This window comes from Phocoena sinus, chromosome 7 (assembly GCF_008692025.1).
Source record: "Phocoena sinus isolate mPhoSin1 chromosome 7, mPhoSin1.pri, whole genome shotgun sequence".
Lineage (NCBI taxonomy): Eukaryota > Metazoa > Chordata > Mammalia > Artiodactyla > Phocoenidae > Phocoena > Phocoena sinus.
Genome location: NC_045769.1, coordinates 47770404 through 47793354, shown reverse-complemented (window position 1 = coordinate 47793354; position 22951 = coordinate 47770404). Strand labels below are relative to the sequence as shown.

The window sequence follows — 22951 nt, the reverse complement described above, 5'->3', positions numbered from 1 at the left end:
GTTTAATCAGATAACTTAGCTCTGATCAAAGGCCACCCCTTCTAAGGATACCCTCTCTCTCACCCTTCACAGACTTGGCTTTTGCTACTTTCACCTTCATTCCTACATTGTCCATTTTTTTTTGCCCTACTCGGTGGTTCCCATCAGTTTGTTTCTGTCCAGCCAGGTTTAGGAATAATGTGCCGTTGATTAATTAAATGCCCTAGTACCTCCTCTCCTTACGAATAAAACACCCCTGCCTTTGCCTCATCGTCCCCTCTGCTACAGTCCCCTTCCTTTGCTCCCCTTTTCAAAGACTTGTTGAAAGTGGTTTCTACAGTAACCATCTCCACTTCCTCACTTCCCATCCTCTTCCCAACCCCTCCTGTCAGGCTCAGGTAGGTATGGGCAGGGTCATCCTTGACTTGCAGGTCAAGAATACTTTTCTTGCCCCCTCAAAACCATTCAACAAGGTCATTTGACCCATGCTTTTTGAAATACTTTTCTTTCCTTGGCTCCTGGGACTCTGTACTTTTCTGGTTTTCCCCTTTACCGCTGGTCGCTCTTTTGCCATCTCCTTTAATAGCTCTACTTCAGCTTAGCTTCTAAATGTTGAGGTGTCCCTGAGCTTTGTTCTGGGCCCTTGTCTTCTTCAGCTACACCTTTTACCTAGCTGCTTCTATCCTATCCTGTGGCTCTGAATACAATCTATATATCATAATCCCCAAATCTATAGCTCTAGCTCTTAATTCTCCTTGGATCTTTAGAAGTTGTATTTCCAAACTACCAATTTGACATTTCCATTTGTATATGTCATATATTATTCAAAATGAATGTGGACCAAAATGGAACTGTTACCCTCCATCATAAAGGAAAAACCACAAAAATAAGTATTTCCTTATAAACTTCCCCATCTTAGAGGCACGACTCTCTACCCCATCCACCGGCAAGCCCTGTCAGTTCTGTCTCCAGCTTCCGGAATATATCCCACGGCCCTCAGTAAATCATCATCTCCACTATTTCTACCCTGTACCAAGCCACCGTCGTTCCTCACCTGGGTCAGTGCAGTGGCTCTTCTCATCCCTCTGCTTCCTCTCTTGCCCCAGCTACAACCCATTCTTTATAGAAGGACCAGAGTGAGCCAGAGCATTTCACCTGCCTGATTCAAATAGTCAAGCACTTTTCATCACTCTCAGGGTAAAAATCTTATGCTCCTCCTAGTTTCTATAAGCATCTGCGTAATCCGGTCACCAGCTGCTCTCTCTTTGGTATCATCTCACTCCACCTCACATGTGTAGCTATACTAGTCTTTTTATTCCTTCCATACCAAGTCATTTCAGTTAGATCCTTAGTGTTTGTCCCTCTGCCTATCTTACGCTCATCTTACTGCTTTTCACTTGGGCTGGCTCCTTGTCATTCTGATTTCAGCTCTACTTTCATTTCCTCAGAGAGCCCTTCCCTATTTTAACTACTTGCCTAGTATTTATTATTTTCTTCTTTTTTCCATTGGGTTGTGGGGCATCAGGGAAGGATTTGTTTAGGAAGTGAAATTTCGGCAGAGCTTCAAAGGATGTGTCAAATTTTAGCAATTGGAGGTGAAGGGAGAGGTTGAGAATGGTGGCATTCTAGGCAGAAGGAGGTACAAAGAAGCAAAAATATGCAGAAGTGGCAAATACTCCACTCTGGAACATCAGGTACATGTAGAGAAGTGGCAGTCATTTCTTACTTTAAGTTTTTAGGGTAAATATAAAATAGCCCAGTGTTATCTGTAGTGTTTGTATTAAAATGTTTTGCTTCAAAGGGTATTATAGAAAATTCATTGAATTTTTTCCAGCAAATTAAATTGTTATACTTTGGTAGATTACTATGCTGTTAAAAAACATGCATTCTACCACTTTTACATGGTGTTGAAGTCTATAATTCTGAAAGCAAAAAGGTCATAGTTTATTTGGAAAGTAAATAAAATAAGCACTGCAAATTCTTTTACTCTCTTCTTACTTGATAAATTATTTGCTTTATAACTTAGGGATATATTCTACACACATGAGAGTGTTATTTAGTTAAATATTGGTTTGGTCTGTGCCCTTCAGTTTAGCACCTAACGTCAAGAAAGGTGCTACTCAAAATAATGATTTTGCTATTTTGAAAAAAAAAATATCTAGACTCCAAATATGGCCTTTAGAAACATATGAGAAGAGTACTTTAAAAATCTTTATCCACTACTGTGATAAGGAATTTAAGGTAAAGGATAGGTTTGATTAATTTTTATAAATGCTTATAAAGGTATATTGTAATCTGAGGTAGTATAGATTATATGAAACACTAGTTTTTTTCAGAGAATTCTTATGTGTGGACCACCCCCTTTGATTTCAGGCCTGTGCCCCACTGTACCACTGGAGGACTGAAATGAAACAGGAGAGAGAGCCTGTTGGAACATGCTTTCTTCAGGATGGTACAAAGACTGTTGAGTATGCTCCATGCAGATCAAGTATGTATAGGAAATTGACCAGCTTTTACAAAGAGGTTTGGGAAGCCTAGGCTGTTAAAAAAGTGTGTGTGTGTGTGTGTGTGTGTGTGTGTGTGTGTGTGTGTGTGTGTTAAAATTTGTAGACATACGGTGCTGTTTGATGACAGCAAAATGAAGGCAATTTTATTAATGTAAAGAAATTTAGACTATGCAGGCAACAGGCTTATCTTTCTCCCTAAGAACTAGTTTTCATCTTCCTTGGTCAGTAATAATTAATATTTGATTTTGGAAATCTGCATTTTTAGTCACTATTAGTCAAAATGTGCTCCCTTGAGCTTCTCTAACAGAGGTGCAGACCCCACAGCTAACGATTCTGATTCAGCAGGTCTGGGTCAGGCCTAGCTACCTTCATTTTTAACAGACAGGGTAATTCTGATGGATACCAGAATTTGAGAACTGTAGCTCTATATTAATAATGATGTTAAAAGTCAAAAATAATTGTCATAAGGAGCCAGAGTTTTTATAGGAAGGTGAAACATTGGGGTCAGGAGTCAGAGTCTGAATTTCCTTGCTTTTAATCAGTCTCTTTGTCAGTCTGTCGACTAAGCTCACTCCTCTTGATCTAAAAGATCTCACCCTGTTCTCTAATATTATTTGAAATTTCCAATGAAATTTATATTGTGACTAAAGATGATTTTGAGCACTTGTAATTCTGATTATGCTTTTCCAAACTCTGTATACTTTTTCCTTCTTGGAGATTGCAGTCCTTTTGCTTCTCCACTATTGTTGAATTGGCCACCACTCCAGATCCTCTTTATATCAGAAACATAAAAATAGCTTCTTGAAATGCAGTGTGGTGTTTATACCTGGACCACTTCTTAGGCCGTTACTTTTTCTGTTCCACTGGTCACCAGGTAGTGTAGTAAAGAGAATTAATAACAAAAGTACAACATGTAAGACTCTTATTGCTAGACTTTTTTTCCATGTTAGGTAACTTGTGACACCAAAGTATCTATTTAGTCTTCAAAATTCTAAGCCGTTGAACCTCTGAGAAATTGCAAAATGAATCCATTAAACACTTATTTCTTAGCCCACTGCCCTGGCCCTACTTGTTGTAAGTGGGAGGTAAACATGAAAAGAATGATACGTACCCATAACCACTTTATTAGAGTAGGTCAGAAAGCACACCCTGCGAGAATGGAGGAGGTGGGCAGATTTATCCTCAGTGTCTGACTACACCACCTTCTGTTGTTGGTGTTTTGGTCATAGTGCTGTTGTCTTTGGTGGCACGTGGAAAATGTGAGGACTAAATTTGTGTTTTTAATTTCTGTATTGCAAAAATGTTCCTATGGTGAGAAGATAATTTCGTAGCTCTGAAGGATGAGCTAACCCTTATGTGCCAGGCTTGTAACCTATTGTTTATGTGATGGACACACCTGTAAAATCACCTTTATTCTTTTCTGATACATGTGGGAACTGAGATCCAGACAATTGAAGTCATTTTTTTCTACATCTTATGGTAGTGAGTGATCTAATGAGGATTTTAACCCAGGTCTGTCTTATTCCAAAGGAATCTTTTCCCTGTATTACTAACAATAGAAAATGTTTTCCATTTCTATTTCCTCTGTATTAAGCACAGCTTTTCTACAGAGAATACTGCTTTCAAAAGTGCAGGTTTGGGCCTTCCCTGGTGGTGCAGTGGTTAAGAATCTGCCTGCCAGTGCAGGGAACACGGGTTTGAGCCCTGGTCTGGGAAGATCCCACATGCCGCGGAGCAACTGGGCCCTTGAGCCACAACTACTGAGCCAGCGCATCTGGAGCCTGTGCTCCGCAACGAGAGAGGCCGAGATAGTGAGAGGCCTGTGCACCGCGATGAAGACTGGCCCCCGCTCGCCGCAACTAGAGAGGGCCCTCGCACAGAAACGAAGACCCAACACAGCCAAAAATAAATAAATAAATTTATTTTAAAAAAAAATAATAGTCACAGGACAAGACAGCTCCCATTCTACCATTTAATAGCTTAGAATACTATTCACATGTCATGAAAATTGCTAAACATTACAAGGGAAACACTTTAAAAAAAAAAAAAGTGCGCGTTTGGATAATTCCTGATGTAAGAAGACAAGAACCCTTCTGAAGACAAGCATTCTAACGATGATCCCTCGAGGATATACTGCCATGTTCAGCTAGTATTTTTCATCATTTTGCCTCTTTAGTAACGACCAGTTCTCTTCTTAACATGTATTTAAAGGATTAAGACTGCATGATGTAGCTGCTCATAATGCTTTCACTTATTTGGTTTAAGCACAGACATTTTAACCTTATTTTCTGAAGTATTTAACATCCAAATCAGATCAGCAAACTATGGCTTGTGAGTCTGTTTTTGTAAATAAAGTTTTATTGGAACATAGTCACACTCATTTGTTTACATGTTATCTATAAAGGGAGAGTTGAGTCCTTGCCACAGAGACTGTATAGCCCCTAAGCCTAAAACATTTATTACCTGGCCCTTTACAGAAGATGTTTGCTGATCCCCGATCTCAATAGTAATACCTCAAATATTAGAAAAAGCAGAGAGAACAATCTTAAAAATATCAAAGTGAATGCCTTTCTTCCTAATAAGCTGGCTTTCAGTATCTCTTGATCATTATATGTACTTTAGGGCTCAACCTTTGAAGTATTAAGCTACCTGCAGCCCGAAGTGCAAGGGGCAACCTGCCCAGAGAAGAACGCTCAAGAGTGGGAATCTCAGAACTTGGGTTATATTCTTGCACTCTGCCAACAACCTGTATATCTATAGTCATGGGTGATTCATCACTGGTAAAACGCTGATTTAGGCAAAAGACTTCAGAGATGCTATTTTTGTATTTTATGTCTTTTTCATACTTCAATAAATTGTGTAACCCAATGGCTGATTTTACGCGAGGCTGCCAGTTTTGTAGGGCTACATTGCCAACGTCTTGATAACTGCTTGTTTTGGTGGTGGTAGTTTGTGGGTTTTGTTGTTGTTCATTTGTTTGTTGTTTGCTTTCTTTTTTTTAACACCTTTATTGGAGTATAATTGCTTTACAATGGTGTGTTAGGTTCTAATTTATAACAAAATGAATCAGCTATACGTATACATATACATATATCCCCATATCTCCTCCCTCTTGCGTCTCCCTCCCACCCTCCCAATCACTCTAGGTGGTCACAGAGCACTGAGCTGATCTTCCTGTGCTATGCAGCTGCTTCCCACTAGCTATCTATTTTACATTTAGTAGTATGTATAAGTCCATGCCACTCTCTCATTTCGTCTCAGCTTACCCTTAACCTTCCCCGTGTCCTCAAGCCCATTCTCTACGTCTGTGTCTTAATTCCTGTCCTGCCCCTAGGTTCTTCATAACCAATTTTTTTTTTTAGATTCCATATATATGTGTTAGCATACGGTATTTGTTTTTCTCTTTCTGACTTACTTCACTCTGTATGACAGACTCTGGGTCCATCCACCTCATGCTTTTGTTTTTAATGTGACCTATATGGATCTGTGGAACGTCACTCTATAAAAGTTTACCTTATTACTGATTATGTTTGCTTTTGGCTTCTCATTACTGTATCTATGACCATTCTTGGCATTATACAATAGGCTAAATGTCTTTCTGTTCTAAAAGTGCCTGAACCACAAATCATATGATTGAAATACTCTTTCATCTCCATGCTCAGACTGAGTCTTTGTTCTTTCTGTCTACTGATGATAATGTTATTTGCATATAGATTTTTCTCAGTTGTGATTTCTAGTTTGTTTTTTCTTCCCCTTGACGGTTGCTTAGGGAATTATAAATGCACTTCTGGCTTGAGATAGTGCAGCCTAGTGGTGTAGACACTCCTCACCTCAGGTCCATGCTCTTTTATTTACTAGATGGTTTACCAGAGTCAAGTTCCTTAATTTCTGTGAGCCTCAGTTTTCTTATATGTAAATTGTAACTAATAATAGTATCTCTCATAGAATTGCTGTATAGATTTTAAAAGATTTTAAATGCTTTAGTACGGTACTGGGCTCACAGAAATTAAGGGCTTAATAAACAGTAGCTGCTCTTACTATCATAACCAATAACATTATTTATAATATTGTCAGGCTTAACAAATAGCAGAAATATTAATTGTCCATAGAAATAAAAACAAAAGCCTTCACTGAAGTAGATTATAGTCAACATAAAATTCTTTACATTCGCACTGTTTAATAGGTACCTGTTAAAATTTTAAAGGACGGTTATGTTTCTAGCTGGATGTTCTGGGAAACCAAATAAAGTAGATAATTGTACAGTATGATAATCAAAAAAGGATGTCTTTATAAATAGCTTGAAATAGTTCCCCAGATGCAACTCGAATAAAGGAAATAAACGGCTGACTTGAGGTCAGGGCAGAATTCCTTAGTATGATTCACTAGACACTGGAAGCCCCAGCCCTGCATTTTCCCATTGCCTCTTGGTTAGAAAAATTTACATTGGGGTAGCATTATACTCTTGAGGCTATTTTCTAAAAAAAATTCTAAATTTAGATATTAAGTGTGTAATCTTGGGGCAGTTCCCAGGTTTTAAAATGGGTTCAAAATTTTAGATGGGATTATTTGACAAAAATTCTTGTGAGTTGTCCTCATGACTGAAAGTAGATATTTTTGGTTCCTGTATTTGGGTGGCAAATACAGGAATACTATAGCAAAATTATTTAGATATTGTGACATTGACTACAAGAATTCCTTGATGACTGAAGAGCAGCTGTTTTTCATTGTTGCTTATTATCCTCAAAATAAAACAAGGAAGAGTCTTCAGGCTCACTGTTACTTCTAGGTACAGTATTACTCATGATTAGAGTTAATTTATTATTAATTAGAGTTAATTATTATTGGCCAATTTAATAATTGAGTATAAAGGAGTAAAACAATTGAGTCTATTATCATTTGGAGAATACTTAAAAGTGTCATGTTTAAAAAAGTTGACTTTCTAAATGTGTTGTGAGAGTAGTTTTCGTATTTTGCTCATTGCAGAATATTAAATTAGGGTCTGGCCATCTCCCCAAATTCTGAACTACTTTTTTTCAGGTTTGTTGTTGTTGTTGGATATAAACGTATATATAGGAAATGTATCAGGAATGTAGGTATCTCCTTTAAGTATTCATAATAACTTAGTGAAGACCTAACAACTGTAGGAGAATAATAGTAAGAAATAGAAATTTCAGATTGGAGTTTTTAACTCGATTAAAACTCATCATTGTTTTATGAAATCAAAGTATGAGTCATAACTAGTAATTTTTAAAAAATGGAATGAAATATAATATGTGTATGTTGGGTTGTGTGGGCTATGATATAAACTATAATCTTGTGGGTTGTGGTTAAAAATAAAAAGTTTGAAATCCACCATCTTAGGTGATCTTTCTGTACCCTGCTGACTGGTCGAGGTACTTTCATCTCTCTCTGTTGCCATTTCTGATTAATGGGTGCTGGTAAACATGCATACTAACTTTTTTTTTTTTTTTTTTTTCGGTATGCGGGCCTCTCAGTGCCGTGGCCTCTCCCGTTGCGGAGCACAGGCTCCAGACGCGCAGGCTCAGCGGCTGTGGCTCACTGGCCCAGCCGCTCCGCGGCATGTGGGATCCTCCCAGACCGGGGCACGAACCCGTGTCCCCTGCATGGGCAGGCGGACTCCCAACAACTGCGCCACCAGGGAAGACCCATACTAACTTTTTTAGAATGTGTTAATAACTCATTAAGTGCCTGAGTGAATGAACACTCTCAGAGACTAGTACATTATCTTACAGTTAGAGTGATATCAGATTTTTCTTATGTTTTGTTTTGTGTTGTTTGTTTTGGGGTTTGTGTATATTTCCAATCTTTTTATTTTAGAAAATATTGATGCTGATGGACAGGGATTTTGTCAAGGAGGATTCAGCATTGATTTTACTAAAGTAAGTTCTCATTTAAGACTGAGTGAGATTCAGATCTACCTTATTATCTAAGCCATGGTTAAAAATTGACTGGTTAATACTTCAGATTCTCTGTAACTATTACCTGTTTTATGAAAACAGCTAATAAAAATGACCCATGCATTTTGATATCCGTTGCTTTATATTATTCTCTCCCTAGGAGACATTGCTTGTTTGAAATAGACATCAAAATGGAATGAAGGACAGTAGAAAATCTCCTGAGTAGAAGATAGATAGCTGTTATGACTTAATATTAATATTAGAATTTCCAGTTGGATAAATTTATAGACTATTAAACCTTTCTATTTTTGACTGAAATTGAGTTTTTATAAAAGCTAGCAATGGGAGCTTTCTTACAAAATCAGAGTTTAGTTACATAAAAGTTGAAAATCATGCTTATTTACCATCTATTATGTGCCTACAGGCAACAAGTAAAGTTGAAGCAATTTAATTATTGTAAGAAATCTCATATACAGGGCTCTATGTATTTTTAACTAAGCTGATATGCTCTCTAGTTGATAGTTTTTAAGCTATTTTTTAAAAATAAGAATTCCATTTATATTTTCAGAGGAAATTTTTCTTAAGTACTTTTCTTTATGTAATTTTCTTTTGTGTGTTGGGGTTTCTTTTTTGTGGGATATATGAACATTTTGAATATCAAATTGAGACTATTAATTACCCCTAGAGAAGTCTCAAAAATACATTGCTTGGTTAAAAGTAGAGCTTCCTTAGAAAGCTTAATATGGCTTTCTTAGAAAATGCAAACAGAAGTGCCTTAAATTTATTAAAACAACAGAAACTATAATCATGATTCAGAAAAACTAATAAAGCATTTTCTTATTTTTTTAAATTTGTATTTTGTCTGTATTAAAATTTTTTTTCTAGATGAGGTACTGGTAATTATAGTTGACTCTCCTTATTAAGTAATTGATTTTAATTCACTCAATTTGAAATTCATAATTCAAAGCTTATTCATAATTACTTATAATTTAAAATTTAAGGAAGCAAAACAAAGAGAGGTAAAGTATATTAATGCATATTAGGTTTCAGCTCATATGATGTGTTTTCAAATAGGTGTTGTACTAAAGCAAAAAGTGTCCTTATTTTCTGTACTTATGCCAGTACAACTATAACCCCAGATATATTCCCATACTATGAACAGTCATTGCTATATTAACTGTTTGCTTTCTTCAACTCATTTCTGAAAAATGGTGTCATTTTAAAGCAGACAACTTAGAAATATCTTTTACATAGCCATGGCCAGAGGTTGTTGAAAGCTTGAAAGGCTATATGTCCATTTGGAGAGAGAAAAATTTTCTCTTAACCTCGAGCAAGAGGAAATTTTAAAATATTATGTTCAAACACTAACTACCTTGAATTAGATACTTATAATTTGTTACAGATGTAAGAAATGCTAGTCAAGTATAATTTGTATATATAATATACCCTGAAAAATTTACCCTCTAACCTCACTCTTGTTTAGATATGCAAGACACTAAAATTTTTCCTTTAGCTGAAAAATTTTTACTGATTATTAGAAAGGAAATTTGCCTATGTAGTCACAAAGGTAATATACAGAATTAAGGAGTGACTTTTTTCTTACTGTAACCAATAATACTATGCTGATGGCACTTCATACTATGTGTGTGAAGCAGCCAAGATCTACGAATCTATATGTATATATATGTTTGTATATTTTCACATATTAAGTGAATATAAGTTTCCTTTTTGATATTTATTGCATTGTGTTTTAGAAAAAGTATAGTGAAAATTACTGAATTAGATGAGTTTAAGACTTATGATTTTGTTTGCTTTAATATATACGTGTTTAATATATGCATATAATATTTGTATATATATGTCATATATACATATATACTTGTATATGTAGCTTTTATGTTTATTACATTGCTCTCCATTTTTAAAGATACCTGTTTTAAAATATGTATCTTTTTGTTTGATTTAATCTAGGCCGACAGAGTACTTCTTGGTGGTCCTGGTAGCTTTTATTGGCAAGGTAGGTTAATCTTTCAAAAACTACCCAATAATGACTGTGTTTCAGACTCATCTGGCTTATCATGTGCCTATGAGACCTTTCAAATTATTTTAAACAAAGAAATGGAAAAATAAAATTTAAATGTATAATCACTATCTTTGTATAAATTGTATAAAAATTGTATACAATTTTTTTAAAAAGGACTATAACATCATATAAGGTGTATGTAAAATATATAAATATATAACATAATATATAACGTATATTATATATATTCCTAGTAGAAAATAAACTGAATATTTTAAAAGTAAATTATAAAGTAAATTAATAAAATAATTTATTTTTATTGTTTATGATATGTACTTTTTCATCTCTGTACTTCAGAGGAAATGATGTAATTAAGCATTAGAAAGTGTGTGGAACTGATTTGTAATAGGTAAATTGTGGCCTTCCAAAAGCTCATGGTTTTAAACTTAATTTGAATTTGCACATTAAAATATTTAAATGGTTATTTTCTCATTAATCGCTGACATCAAGAATGATTTCTTTGTGTTTGGGGAGTTTTTTAAATAGAGTATCTTATTAAGTTTCAAAAGAATATATTAAACTGGCATTGACGATTGATGTAAAGATAAAACACTACGTTCTTTAGTCATTTTCTGAGGACTAATAAAATTACCATTTGAACAAATGTATAACAGATCATTATTTTCTGACAGTTTGAAAATAGGTAACTATATCTGCTTATTTTCTTAGTTTATGATTCATTTATCATTAGAGACACATTTATTTAGTCAATATAGTCACATGTTTATTTTCTGCTAAAAAGTGCCATTTACCAGATTCTGTTATTCAAGCATTGTCAATATTTGGAAGAACTGGAAAATCTATGACTATATTGATTTGCAAGTACTTTCTGATTCTGAATTTTACTTCTGTATTCTGCACTCTGCTTTCTTTACTTGCTTCCTTGTAGGAAAACCCGTGCTTTTGCTTTATAGGAAGGGAAACTAAAAGAGATTTGCTGAAGGAAAACAGGATGGAAGGAAAATAAGAAGGAATGAGAAATGGGAATAAGTGAAAAATTGGAAGGGATGGCAAAGGAGAAAAAGAAAAATCAGGCAAAGAGGATCAGTATGAGAAACATACTAAAACTGAAAAATTTGAATTTCTATGAATTGTACCTCTTGGAAAATGAAATGATTTAGGAAAATTATACTTGAGTTTTACAGTTTTACAATAAAAATTAAAATAGCGGCTCTGACTCTATGTAAGAAAATAGATATTAATGCTTTCTAATTAGCTATAAAACATGGATTTATTTTTCTTCTTTACTGCTAGGTATGTTCTTCAGTGGAAGGGCGGGAAGTGTCTGATGAGCATGTGAGGGAACCAAAGATAGATTTTGTGATTCTGAGTCAGGACTCTTTGTTAACTCTGCCTTTTTAAGAGACACAGCTGTGAACATGTTTAAATGACTTGTTCTTTTAATACCTTGAGCATGCACAATGTATGCATTCCTGTTTATTATAAATTAGGACAGATACTATTAATATTATATTCACTAGAGATTTATTATAAATGGTATATAATATGTAACTGAAAACTCAGTGACTGGGCGGAGAATATTTTGTTTTAATAAGATTAAAATCAGCACGTTTCACCGTGAATACGTAAGATATTAGGATGAATTTTTCTATAGATCTCAGAATTGTCTCTGTAAGAATAGAGAAAATTATAATGGTGTTTTATTCCAAAGACATGATAAGTTTTCCTGTGTTCTTTGATTCAAGAAATATTTAATGAATCCCTCCTATGTGTTAGGTACTGTTTAGGCACAGAGGGTAAAGTAGTGACCCAGACAGAAAGTGTTTCTGCCCTACAAACTCAGCTTATGTGACTGGAAAAATTGGAACAAGATTAATATCTTTAGCTATTATGATTTTCTTTCTGAAATAGCAGAAATGAAGAGATTATTTTTCATATGTTATGGAGATGGCATTTGATAAATCAAACAACCTTTCTTGGGGCAGGGAGGCAGTCGATTTTTATGTAGTTCTCTGGATTTCTTGTGTACTTAATAACTTAAGGTTGGGAAGAAAAGTGAACTCACTCATTCAGGCTGCTTTCATAAAAGTGTCCAAATAACTTGTTAAACAAATCAGTTTAACAAATTATTATGAAGGTAAAAGTAATTATTTCAGTAGGTTTTTCAAATTCTAACTTGAAATTTGGTTTGGAAACAATCTTTGATTTTATGATTCCATTTATTTAACATTGATTTTTTTTTTTAGTGAATTAAAACTAATTCTGCATTTATAAATTTTTGTTTTTTAGCAGAGACTAATTTTAAGTACTAGCTTGAATAGAAATAATTATGACTTAAAAATAATCAAATTTCAGATTTAGTATTATGAAGAAGAGTTATTTAAGGCTAATAATTAGAAAGACATATCTAATCTATTTTCTTTCATGCAGGTGCTCTCCATCATCTGTGTCATAAAGTTCCCATTAGAAACTTGTCATTTATTTTATATATTTTTTTCAGGTCCACACATTTCAAATTATAATTTATTTTTTGTATTTATTTCAGGTCAGCTCATTTCAGATCAAATAGCAGAAATTGTATCTAAATATGACCCCAAAGTTTATAGCATCAAGTATAATAACCAGTTAGCAACTCGGACTGCACAAGCTATTTTTGATGACAGTTACTTGGGTAGGTAAAATCAAAATATGGATTCATTTTCTGGTGTTGTGGTGGATTTGTCCTGTATTTACATATGCTGCTTTCAGTAGGAAAATCTTTTATGTGAAATAGATTAAGATTTTCTTAAAATATAGGGAACATATTTGTTATGAATACATAGGTTATACTGTATGTCAGTAACTGAAATTTAAGAGCATGATTATTAACACAATGATAATAATAATAGATAACCTTTAAGATATGCTTGACCCGTCCTGGGCATTGTTCTAAGTGCTTACTTGTATTAACTCATTTAGTCCTCACAACAGGTCTATGAAAGTGTCCTCATGTTTTACTCCCATTTTATAGATAAAGAAACAGGCACAGAGAGGCAAAATAATTTGCCTAAAGCCCCTCACTTGTAACTTGCTTTTCTGAGATTCCAACCCAGGCAGTCTGACTCCTGAACTTTTATTCACTATGTTAAACTACAGTTTTGGTTTAGGATTTATTAACTTTTGTTCTCTCTCTTTAAATTTCTCATATTCATTAAACCAAAAAATACATGACAGAAGTAGTATTGTGCTGATTGAGAAAACCTGTTGTCGCTTCTTTATGATGAATGCAGATTTACCCTGTTTTTAACTGACTCCTTTGTAAAGTTGATAAAACAGGTTTATATTTCTAACAGAGATATACTGTTTAAGTATTTAACTCCATTATTTTCTTTAAGATATATTTGTCATATACATATGAATCTATTACTCCTAGAGGACAAAATATTACATAATTAAAGGAATTACTTGAAGATATTTTCCAGGAAAGCTTAGTCAGCAAGTACGCTGAAGATAACCAGTCCTGCCCTGATGGTGTCTTACCTTTGGTTCCCCTTTAGGTTACTCAGTGGCCGTCGGAGATTTCAACGGTGATGGCATAGATGGTATGATGCACTTGAACTATATTTAATCTTCTTTAAAAAAATGAGGCTAAGCATTTGAAACAAGTGGCATAGAAAAATTTCAGCAATTAAAGAGTTTTGATATTGAGCTTGGTCTCTGGTAAACTTTCTCTAGCAGCCAAGGGGGCTGAGGGCCTCAGTGACCTCTTGTCTGCTCCTTTCCAGGCCCCAGCACTTCAGTTATTTCTTCAGCTCCTTCATTCTTGATTTCAGCAGATTCAGTTCTCTTGGAGAGGCATAGTTTAATAGTTTCTTCTTTCTTCAGGCCCGTAATTTGTAACCTTCCAAGCTCTGTCAGTAAGGCTGTTACCCCATCCTCTCTCTGTTCATCTTCAGAGCTCAATCTGGGGATCCTAGGCTCTACCTGATTTTGATCACATTTCTGTGCCACTGCTACCTCTACCCTGTTTCACTTTGCTCTGAATTATCTTTCATTACTGTATGTTTAGCTTTTCTTCATTCTTAAGCCCTTTTCTCTTGTCTCTTCTCTTTCACAAGACTGTGAATACCTTGAGGGCACACATGCATTTATTTGAGGTTCTCAAGAATCTTTCCATGTTTCTTAAAGATTTGATTTTGTGGTTAAAAAATGCTGGGGTCATTTATTATGGAGTACCAAGTTTTTAAAATCTCTTACTCATTGTCTACTGAAATAATACTTAAAGCTTTCTGACATAACCACTTACTCCTGCAGTTGCCAATACTGGCCTTAAAAATGAGTAATTAAGTTTTTTCTTTTCAGACTTTGTTTCAGGAGTTCCAAGAGCAGCAAGGACTTTGGGAATGGTAGGAAAGTTAAAAGGTGTTTTCTAAAAATATCTGGGTTGTTTTATATTTTACTCTATTTCATATGCTTTTGTTTTTCCTGCACAGGTTTATATTTATGATGGGAAAAATATGTCCTCCTTACACAATTTTACTGGTGAACAGGTATGCTTTTAAAGTGTTGTGTTTTGTTTTATTTTTTTTCTCACTTAACATTTTAACACCAGCACTTCCTAATGTCTTTAAAACTTTTCTTAGTAATATTCTGATGGTTTAATATTCAATATATAGTAACTGTTTAATATTTGATATTATAGATATAAAATAAGCTTTAAATATTTCTCCTTTGTTTTAACCAAAGTGATTTGTTTAAGTAAAGACTTGTAATTGCCCTAATAGCTTTTTTTTTTTTTAAAGGAAATGCAGAATCTAATTGCACACATACAAAACCAAAAAATTCCTTTTTCCTTGCTGATGATATTAAATTATCGTTTAAAAAATGATCTCTGCCTTTTAATTTTATTAGATGTAAAACAAAGCATGGCCCAGATGTGTTTACTATAGATATTACAAGTAAACTTCATTTGTGCTACAAGAAATAAAACATTCTTCAGTTAAAACTTAGTACTAGACATTCTCTACAATTACAGGCGTTTTATAATATTCTGTATTGTATGACTCAGAGATTGAAGTGGTAAGTTAGTACAGACATACCTTGTTTTATTGTGTTTTATTTTATTACACTTCATAGATTCTGCGTTTTTTACAAATTGAAGGTTTGTGGCAACCCTGAGTTGTCAGATGATGGTTAGTATTTTTTAGCAATAAAGTATTTTTAAATTAAGATATGTACATTGTTTTTTTTAGACATCATGCTATTGCACACTTAATAGACTATATAGTATAGTGTAAATGTAAATTTTATATGTACGGGAAACCAAAAAATTTGTGTGACTGACTTTATTAGGCTATTTGATTTGTTGTGGTGGTCTGGAACTGAACCTGCAATGTCTCCGAGGTACGCCTGTAATGATAAAGGAAAAATTAATCAATAGGTAGAGAAAAAACGTCTCAGTTTGCAGATCTGGGATTTAAGCCCACTTCTTGTTCAGTTGACTCTGTTGGGCTTTGTGAGAGGATTGATAGGATGGGAAACTAGACCCAAGGTCCCCAGTAACCTCTTCCCGTTTGTGTGGTGGTCAGGGTTGACACCTGCAGTTGACAGCCATTAGGCTTGTGGCAGGGGTGGCTGTCCCTTTGTGCTGTTGTGACTTCTTCACCTCAAGCAGCTTCTCCTGTCCGATGACCACGTGTGTCTCTGGATCTTGTACTTGATCCTTGATGCTTTCTTTCTCTGTTCTTCCTCAGCTCTTTTGTGGGGGAAAGCACAGGCTTTCCATTAGGACAGACGTGGGCTCTCACTACTCACTACTACATTGGGCAGGGTGTTTCCCACTGTAAATCTGGTGGCTCATGTATAAAAATAGGGATACTGGTAACTTGCTCATGGGGTTGTGGTGAGAATCAAAGGAAAATATTTTAGTGATAATACCCAGGCCAGGACTTGTCTCAGTAAATGCCATCCTTTCTTTACAGTTTCAGGCCTGATGCCCTGAGAGACCAAGGCCCAAGAATAGTATTCTGTTAAATTCCAGTCAGCACTTCATCATGGTACCCCAAATACAATGCACTTTATTACCTTGTGATTGAACACAGATTGCACTTTTCATTTTCTCAATTATACTGTATAAATTCAAAATAGATTAACATATTAATCTCCCATATCATTCCCTCCTGATAGCTCAGCTAATCAAATTTTGGAAGCTTTGCTAACTTTACGTTTTTTTGGTTTGTTGACTCATCCTTCATTTTAGTTTGTCTTTAATCTCTCACCTCTCCTAGTTTTGTATATCGGAGTCTCTTTAGAACTTTCCTTTTTCACATGTATTTCCAGCCAGGCTGCTCTGTCTGTGATGGCCAGCAGTCTCCTGTGGTGGGGAGAGGACATTCTTTCTCCCTCTGCAAAACAAGCCCATGATAAAACCAAGTACATTTGTACTGTGTGTAATTCAAAAGCAAAACCACTGGCACATAGTTGATTGAGATGTGAAACAAAAATGAATTCCAGTCTCTATCTTTCCGAACAGTAATTTCTTTAGAGTTGTAGTGGTTTCACATAGGAAGAACCATTTATGACCTATTAATAATTATTATTTTTACTGCATAGGCATCATTTATAACTTCTTGGGTTCAGTTGAAACATCTGTTTGTGACTGTTTCTCTTTCTGGTAGTGTGTTTGTCTGGTGTGCTTTGGGTAAGTGGAGAGGAAGGGAGACAGTAGGTGGGGCCTTGGAAGGAGGCTTGATTGTATTTGGACTTAAATGGCATGTGTTGAAGACACCAAAATGATATACATGTGCTATGTCTTGCCAGTAAATCTAGGAGAGTATGCAAGCCTCATTAACTGATTGTCATTGTTTTGGTAGGATAAACGAAAGAAGAAATTTAGATTGAAGCACTATATGCAGAGAAAAAAATAACCCTTTCTATTTCATAAATATACAACAAATATTAACTGTCTAAGCTAGTTGGATGAAATGTAAACATTTCATTTTCATCTTATTATCCAGATGGCTGCATATTTTGGATTTTCTGTCGCTGCCACTGACATTAATGGGGATGAGTAAGTTTAAAAAAATGTTTCCAGAAACAGTTTTCCTCTGTGTTTATGAACGCTTTACTAAAACTAAACATTTTTTCTTCTGTTTCTCTGTCCCCTTCCTGCTAATCTTTCTATTTAAGGAACCGATTTGAAGCAACCTTAATCACAAATACTAGAAAACCTTTATGTTGTTAATAATTTCTTTCAATAGCTTTTATAATATGAAGGAATAAAGTAACTTTATGAATTACTCATAGTTTCTTAAAAGAGCTGAAGGAAGGCTTGAATTAGAAATGATCATTTCAAATGTGGCTATACGAGCTGTAGAAAGAGGAAAACTTGAGTTTTAATAAGAAAGAAAATGATTATTAGTAGTCACATGGAATTTGATCTTGCTTTTGGTGAAAAAGATTATGTTTTTTAGTTACGCAGACGTATTTATTGGAGCGCCTCTCTTCATGGATCGTGGTTCCGATGGCAAACTCCAGGAGGTGGGGCAGGTCTCAGTGTCTCTGCAAAGAGCTTCGGGAGACTTCCAGACAACCAAACTGAATGGGTTTGAGGTCTTTGCAAGGTTCGGCAGTGCCATAGCCCCTTTGGGAGATCTGGACCAGGACGGCTTCAATGGTAAGGTCAAAGTTTATAACAGCTGTGTGTCCTGATTTTCTTTGTCCACCTGGAAAAGTCCTGTACCCCACGCATAGAAGTTCACTTGAACAAACCTCCTTCCTGGAAAGAAGGATTTGAGTGACACACGAGGTTCAATGACAAGTTGCTCGTTTTCCTTAAAAATCAGAGCAAATTTTTCAAAAGTTGATTCTCATGAGTTATTATTCATGCAGCCTCAAATTAGAGTGTTAGAGTGGTTAACTTTAAAAAAAATTTTTATTGGAGTATAGTTGATTTACAATGTTGCGTTAATTTCTGCTGTACAGCAAAGTGAATCAGTTATATATATATGCATTCTTTTTTAGATCCCATATAGGTCATTACAGAGTATTGAGTAGAGTTCCCTGTGCTATATAGTAGGTCCTTATTAGTTATCTGTTATATATATAGTAGTGTATATATGTCAATCTCCATCTCCCAGTTTATCAAAGTGGTTCATTTTAGAAAGGAGCTTGCATTCCCAGGGAGCCCAGTGTGAGCTGGTGATTTTCTGTGTCTCTGTCCTGCTTAGCAGCAGTGCCCTCTGCTGTCCATTTGGATACAAGTGTAAAAAATGCTCCCAGGCATATTGTCAAGGCAATGCTGACCCTAATGCATCCCTCAAAGGTATTATTTGCCACTAATATTTTATTGTTGCAGCTGTCCAGAATATTCTGAGGGAGGTTATATCTCCCTTCATGGGGACAAGTAAAAAGGTATAAGCTCAGTGTTTTATAATAGTCCCATTTAAAAATTTAATTAATAGCTGTAGATATCTTTAAAAATCAAAGTTGGCATCTACTATAGAGTAAAATATAGATTACAAATTACCAAGTTTTTTTTAAAAAAGAATACTGCTAAAAACCTTTCTAGAGGTCACAAAATGAAGAATTGAACTGTTGGTTTGTTTATATAATCAACAATATATAGGGATATGCCCCTGAAAATGTAAAGAAAGTTATAAATTAAGATGAAAGCTTCAAAAATGCAGATGACTCTCAAATCTCCCAGTTAGTAGTAGGAAAATGTTTGTTTGGCCTCAAGACCCCACTCCTGCCTTGTGGGTAGTTTTATGTCACACTAGAAGTGTCATCTCTCACCCTAGAAGTTTTCATTGTTAGTGAAAAACTACTCAAGGGGACATTTTGCTTCCTAAAATAGTCTTAAAGATTTTTTACCACCAAGAGAACTTAACGTAAATCAAATGGAATTCTGGTATAAAGTTCAACATAGAACTGTAAAAGAATACTATAGAACAGACCAAATCATTACTTATTGATAACAAAGACTACCTAGAAAACACAGGGCCAGATTCGAGGTTCTACCTTGAACACATCTGAGTTCTTTGCTATAGCTGGGCCTGTCTCCAGGTGTTTTGGTAGAGCCTGGACATGTTTGCTGTCACCTTGAATTGAGGATATTCCACACACTTTAAAGAATGTTTCTTTAATATCAGGATCCAGACAACATCTCATCCTGTTTTCCCTATTTCTATTAAAATGTATTATCTGTGAACACAAAAATTATAAGCAATGACAGCTAAAAAATATCGAAGTTTTACAACGATTTTACAAAGAGATTTTACTTTTAGAGATAGATACCATAGAGGATGATTTTATTCTCCCAAAGTGTCTCCTGGGGGTCTTATTGTCCCAAAGAGTAGATTGTGAATGACAGTGTCTTCAGGAGAAAATGATCTGAGCTGTTATTTATATAACTATATTTATATAGTTTATATGTATATATATATGTATTTGTAGTTTATATGTATATATAGTTTATATATACATATAATGAAGTATTAGTTGTAACCTGTATCTTTTCCTTGTTCAGACCTGATGACATTGACTCTTTGTTATGTCTTTGCTGCTGTTTTCCTCCCTTTCCACTTACACCCACTGGAAAAACCCTACGTATCATCAAGAGGGTTGCCGAAAGCAAAACAATAAAATTATGTTCCACAATTATGTGGAGTTTTTGTCAATACTTCTCCAGAAAGGCAGTGGGAAAAAACACAGAAAAGAGAAACTAAAATGATCAAAGGAAGAGACTGATGACATGAAAAAGTAGGGCTCTCCAGACTAGACAGATACCAGCCAAGAGAAAAGATGATTAGAATGTACAAAATAATGAAAGGTTTAGAAAAGGTAAGGAGAATTTTTAAAAACCATCTCTCAACAGTAGAGCCATATTCTGTTGGAAAATTGTATTTTAATTAAAACTTTCTTAATGCACGTGTCAATTTAGAAGTTATATTTATCTTTTGAAACTTGAAAAAGATAAGGAAGGACTCTTACATAATTTAAATACTACTTTTTATTTAAGGATAACAAATTCTTAGTTGGTGCTTACTGCAGGCCAAGCACTGTTCTAACTGCCAAAAATGAGAGGATAAATTAGAGCCCATCCATGTCCTTAAGGAATTTAGCGTCAGTAGGAGCAAGTTTAATGTGAACAAGTAAACATTGGAATGTAGTCATCACAGTGTTTGAGATATTCTTGGGCATGATGGTCTTAAAGAAAAGACGAGTGACCAAGGTGTCTTTGATGTCTCAGGGGTTGCAGCATTGAGGGGGCTGAAAACATTTCAGGTATATTAAGTAAATAGAGTCAGTTTGGAATGGCTGGTACATAGGGGCTATCATAGGCAAGATGGACACATCCTTGCTCTCATGAAATTTATGTTTTGTGGAGGAGCCATAGAGTAAACACATAAAGGGGAAATTTGGATAGTGATAAAGGCTGTGGGTTTAAACAAAAAAAGGCAAGGTAACGTGATAGAGTACCTAGATGGAGAGGGGAGAGTGCATTGCTCCATAGCATGGCCAGGGAAGACCTCTCTGACAAGATGACATTTGAACTGTGATTTGGACAAACAGAAGGAGCAAAGCTTGAAAAGCTCTGGAGCAAGAACTGTTAAGGCAGAGGGAACAGCAAGTATAAATCCAGAGATGGGGACTAGCTTGCTGAGTTTAAGAAACAGAGAAAAGGGCCGGGATTGGTAGGAAGAGTGAGTGAGGGTAGACTTGGGGTTGGGAGTGGGGTGATGAATGGACAAACCAGGTAACACGTAAATGCTTTGGGAAATAAGGATTTTAAGAAGGAAGATAACATGATATTAACATTTGGCAGTTTTGAAGAGAATGGATTATAGGGGCAAGAGTAGAAGTGGGAGGCCACTTAGGCTGCTTTAGGGGTCCAGGCAAAGAATGAGAATGGCTTGTCCAGGGTGGAACCAGCAAAGATAGAGGGAAGTGGGCATAGTTATTTGTAATATATTCTAGAGTGAGGAAAGGTCATAGTGACTATTTGGTGTACTGTTTTGTTTTTAAAGCATTTCAAACTTTTTATTGTTTATTTCATTTCAGTATAAGTTGAGCAAGATAGAGATGAAATCATAACTTTCAACTTTCTGAGTCAGGTTGACTTCTCAAAAAACCTGAAAACCATGCCCAACTAAATTAACTAGAATTTTAAGAGCTAGAATGAACCTTAGAGGAATCTTTTTACATGTCCCTTCCCCTCTATTTTAAGGATGAGGCATTTGAGGTCCAGAATGGTTAAGCGATTTGTCCAAGGTCAGACCCGGAATATCTGGTTAAGCGATTTGTCCAAGTGATTAATTAAGCTTGGACAAACCCGGACAGACTGGAATATCTGGCTCCAAATTAATGTCATTTCCATACAGTTTTGCTTGAATCTCCTTGAATTTGGTTGTTGCTTTTGAATTAAGAGTACCCTACTGCCACCACGCATGGCTGCTTTGCCTGAAGTAGAGAGCCTGGCTGCCCAGAGGACTCATTCCTTCTTGGAGGACTTCCTGCTTTGAGTAGCAGGTTGTCATCTTGGACATCACCACATGAGGGTGCCGTGGGACCACAGCTGCCTCTGCTTCCTGTGCAACTCCCGGCCGCAGGAAGTCGCCTAGGTCCCATGGGGTAGCCCAGCCAAAGGGAGAGGAGAGAATGGCCAGGATGTGACCTGGAATGGGGAATGGGAAAAGTTCTTTCCCAGAAAGAGAAGAGAATTGTACATGCGATCCCAGTGGAAATAAAGGTTTTATGGCATTGGTTTTAAAAAAAAAAAAAAAAGAGTACCCTACTGAACTTTGAACCGATAAACATGATACATGGGTTCTAAAGATGTTAAGATCTTTTCCACAGAAATAACGATGAGTACTAAGACTTCCTTCTCTCCATCCTTGCCGTCCTCCCTCCCACTCTCCTTTCCTCCTTTCTTCCTCACCTTCTCCCCTCCCTCTTTTCCCTCTCCTCCCTCTTCCCCTCTTCCCCTCTTCCCCTCTTCCTTTTCCCCCTCAGATATTGCAATTGCTGCTCCATATGGGGGTGAAGATAAAAAAGGAATTGTTTATATTTTCAATGGAAGACCCACAGGCTTGAATGCGGTACCATCTCAGATCCTTGAAGGGAAGTGGGCTGCTCGGAGCATGCCACCAAGCTTCGGCTATTCAATGAAAGGAGCCACGGATATAGACAAGAATGGATATCCAGGTGCTTTCCTAGAAATACAAAGAGCGTCTTAGATTTTTCGGTCCTAATAGCAAGTAGTATTAGTTACTGCTCTCTTGATTTCTGTTATAAATCATTTAAATTCAGTATTTCAACTACTGTTCAAGCCCTTGCCGTTGCTCAAGGCACTGTTCTCGTTACTGAGGGGATACAAAGCACAGACAGCTCTGTTTCCTGGGAGCTTCCAATAGAAAGCACGTACTTCTTTTATTGTCTTGAAGTCTGTAATGAAATGTCAGAATGTGGAAGCTATAAACAAAAGCTTAGTCTAAGTTTTCAGATGTCAGCCATCTCTTTTT

General features: G+C 35.7%; 1 protein-coding gene across 3 annotated transcripts in view; it reads left to right on the top strand.

The window, feature by feature from the left end:
• Positions 1-22951, top strand: part of ITGAV (integrin subunit alpha V) — an 85819-nt gene that overhangs the window by 33038 nt on the left and 29830 nt on the right. For all 3 annotated transcript variants that reach the window (XM_032638408.1, XM_032638410.1, XM_032638409.1), the window contains exons 4-13: positions 2353-2467; positions 8325-8386; positions 10376-10421; positions 12994-13119; positions 13985-14029; positions 14790-14833; positions 14921-14977; positions 17444-17496; positions 17900-18102; positions 22443-22634. In XM_032638408.1, the coding sequence (XP_032494299.1) occupies positions 2353-2467; positions 8325-8386; positions 10376-10421; positions 12994-13119; positions 13985-14029; positions 14790-14833; positions 14921-14977; positions 17444-17496; positions 17900-18102; positions 22443-22634 (943 nt within the window). The remainder of the gene's footprint in view (positions 1-2352; positions 2468-8324; positions 8387-10375; positions 10422-12993; positions 13120-13984; positions 14030-14789; positions 14834-14920; positions 14978-17443; positions 17497-17899; positions 18103-22442; positions 22635-22951) is intronic.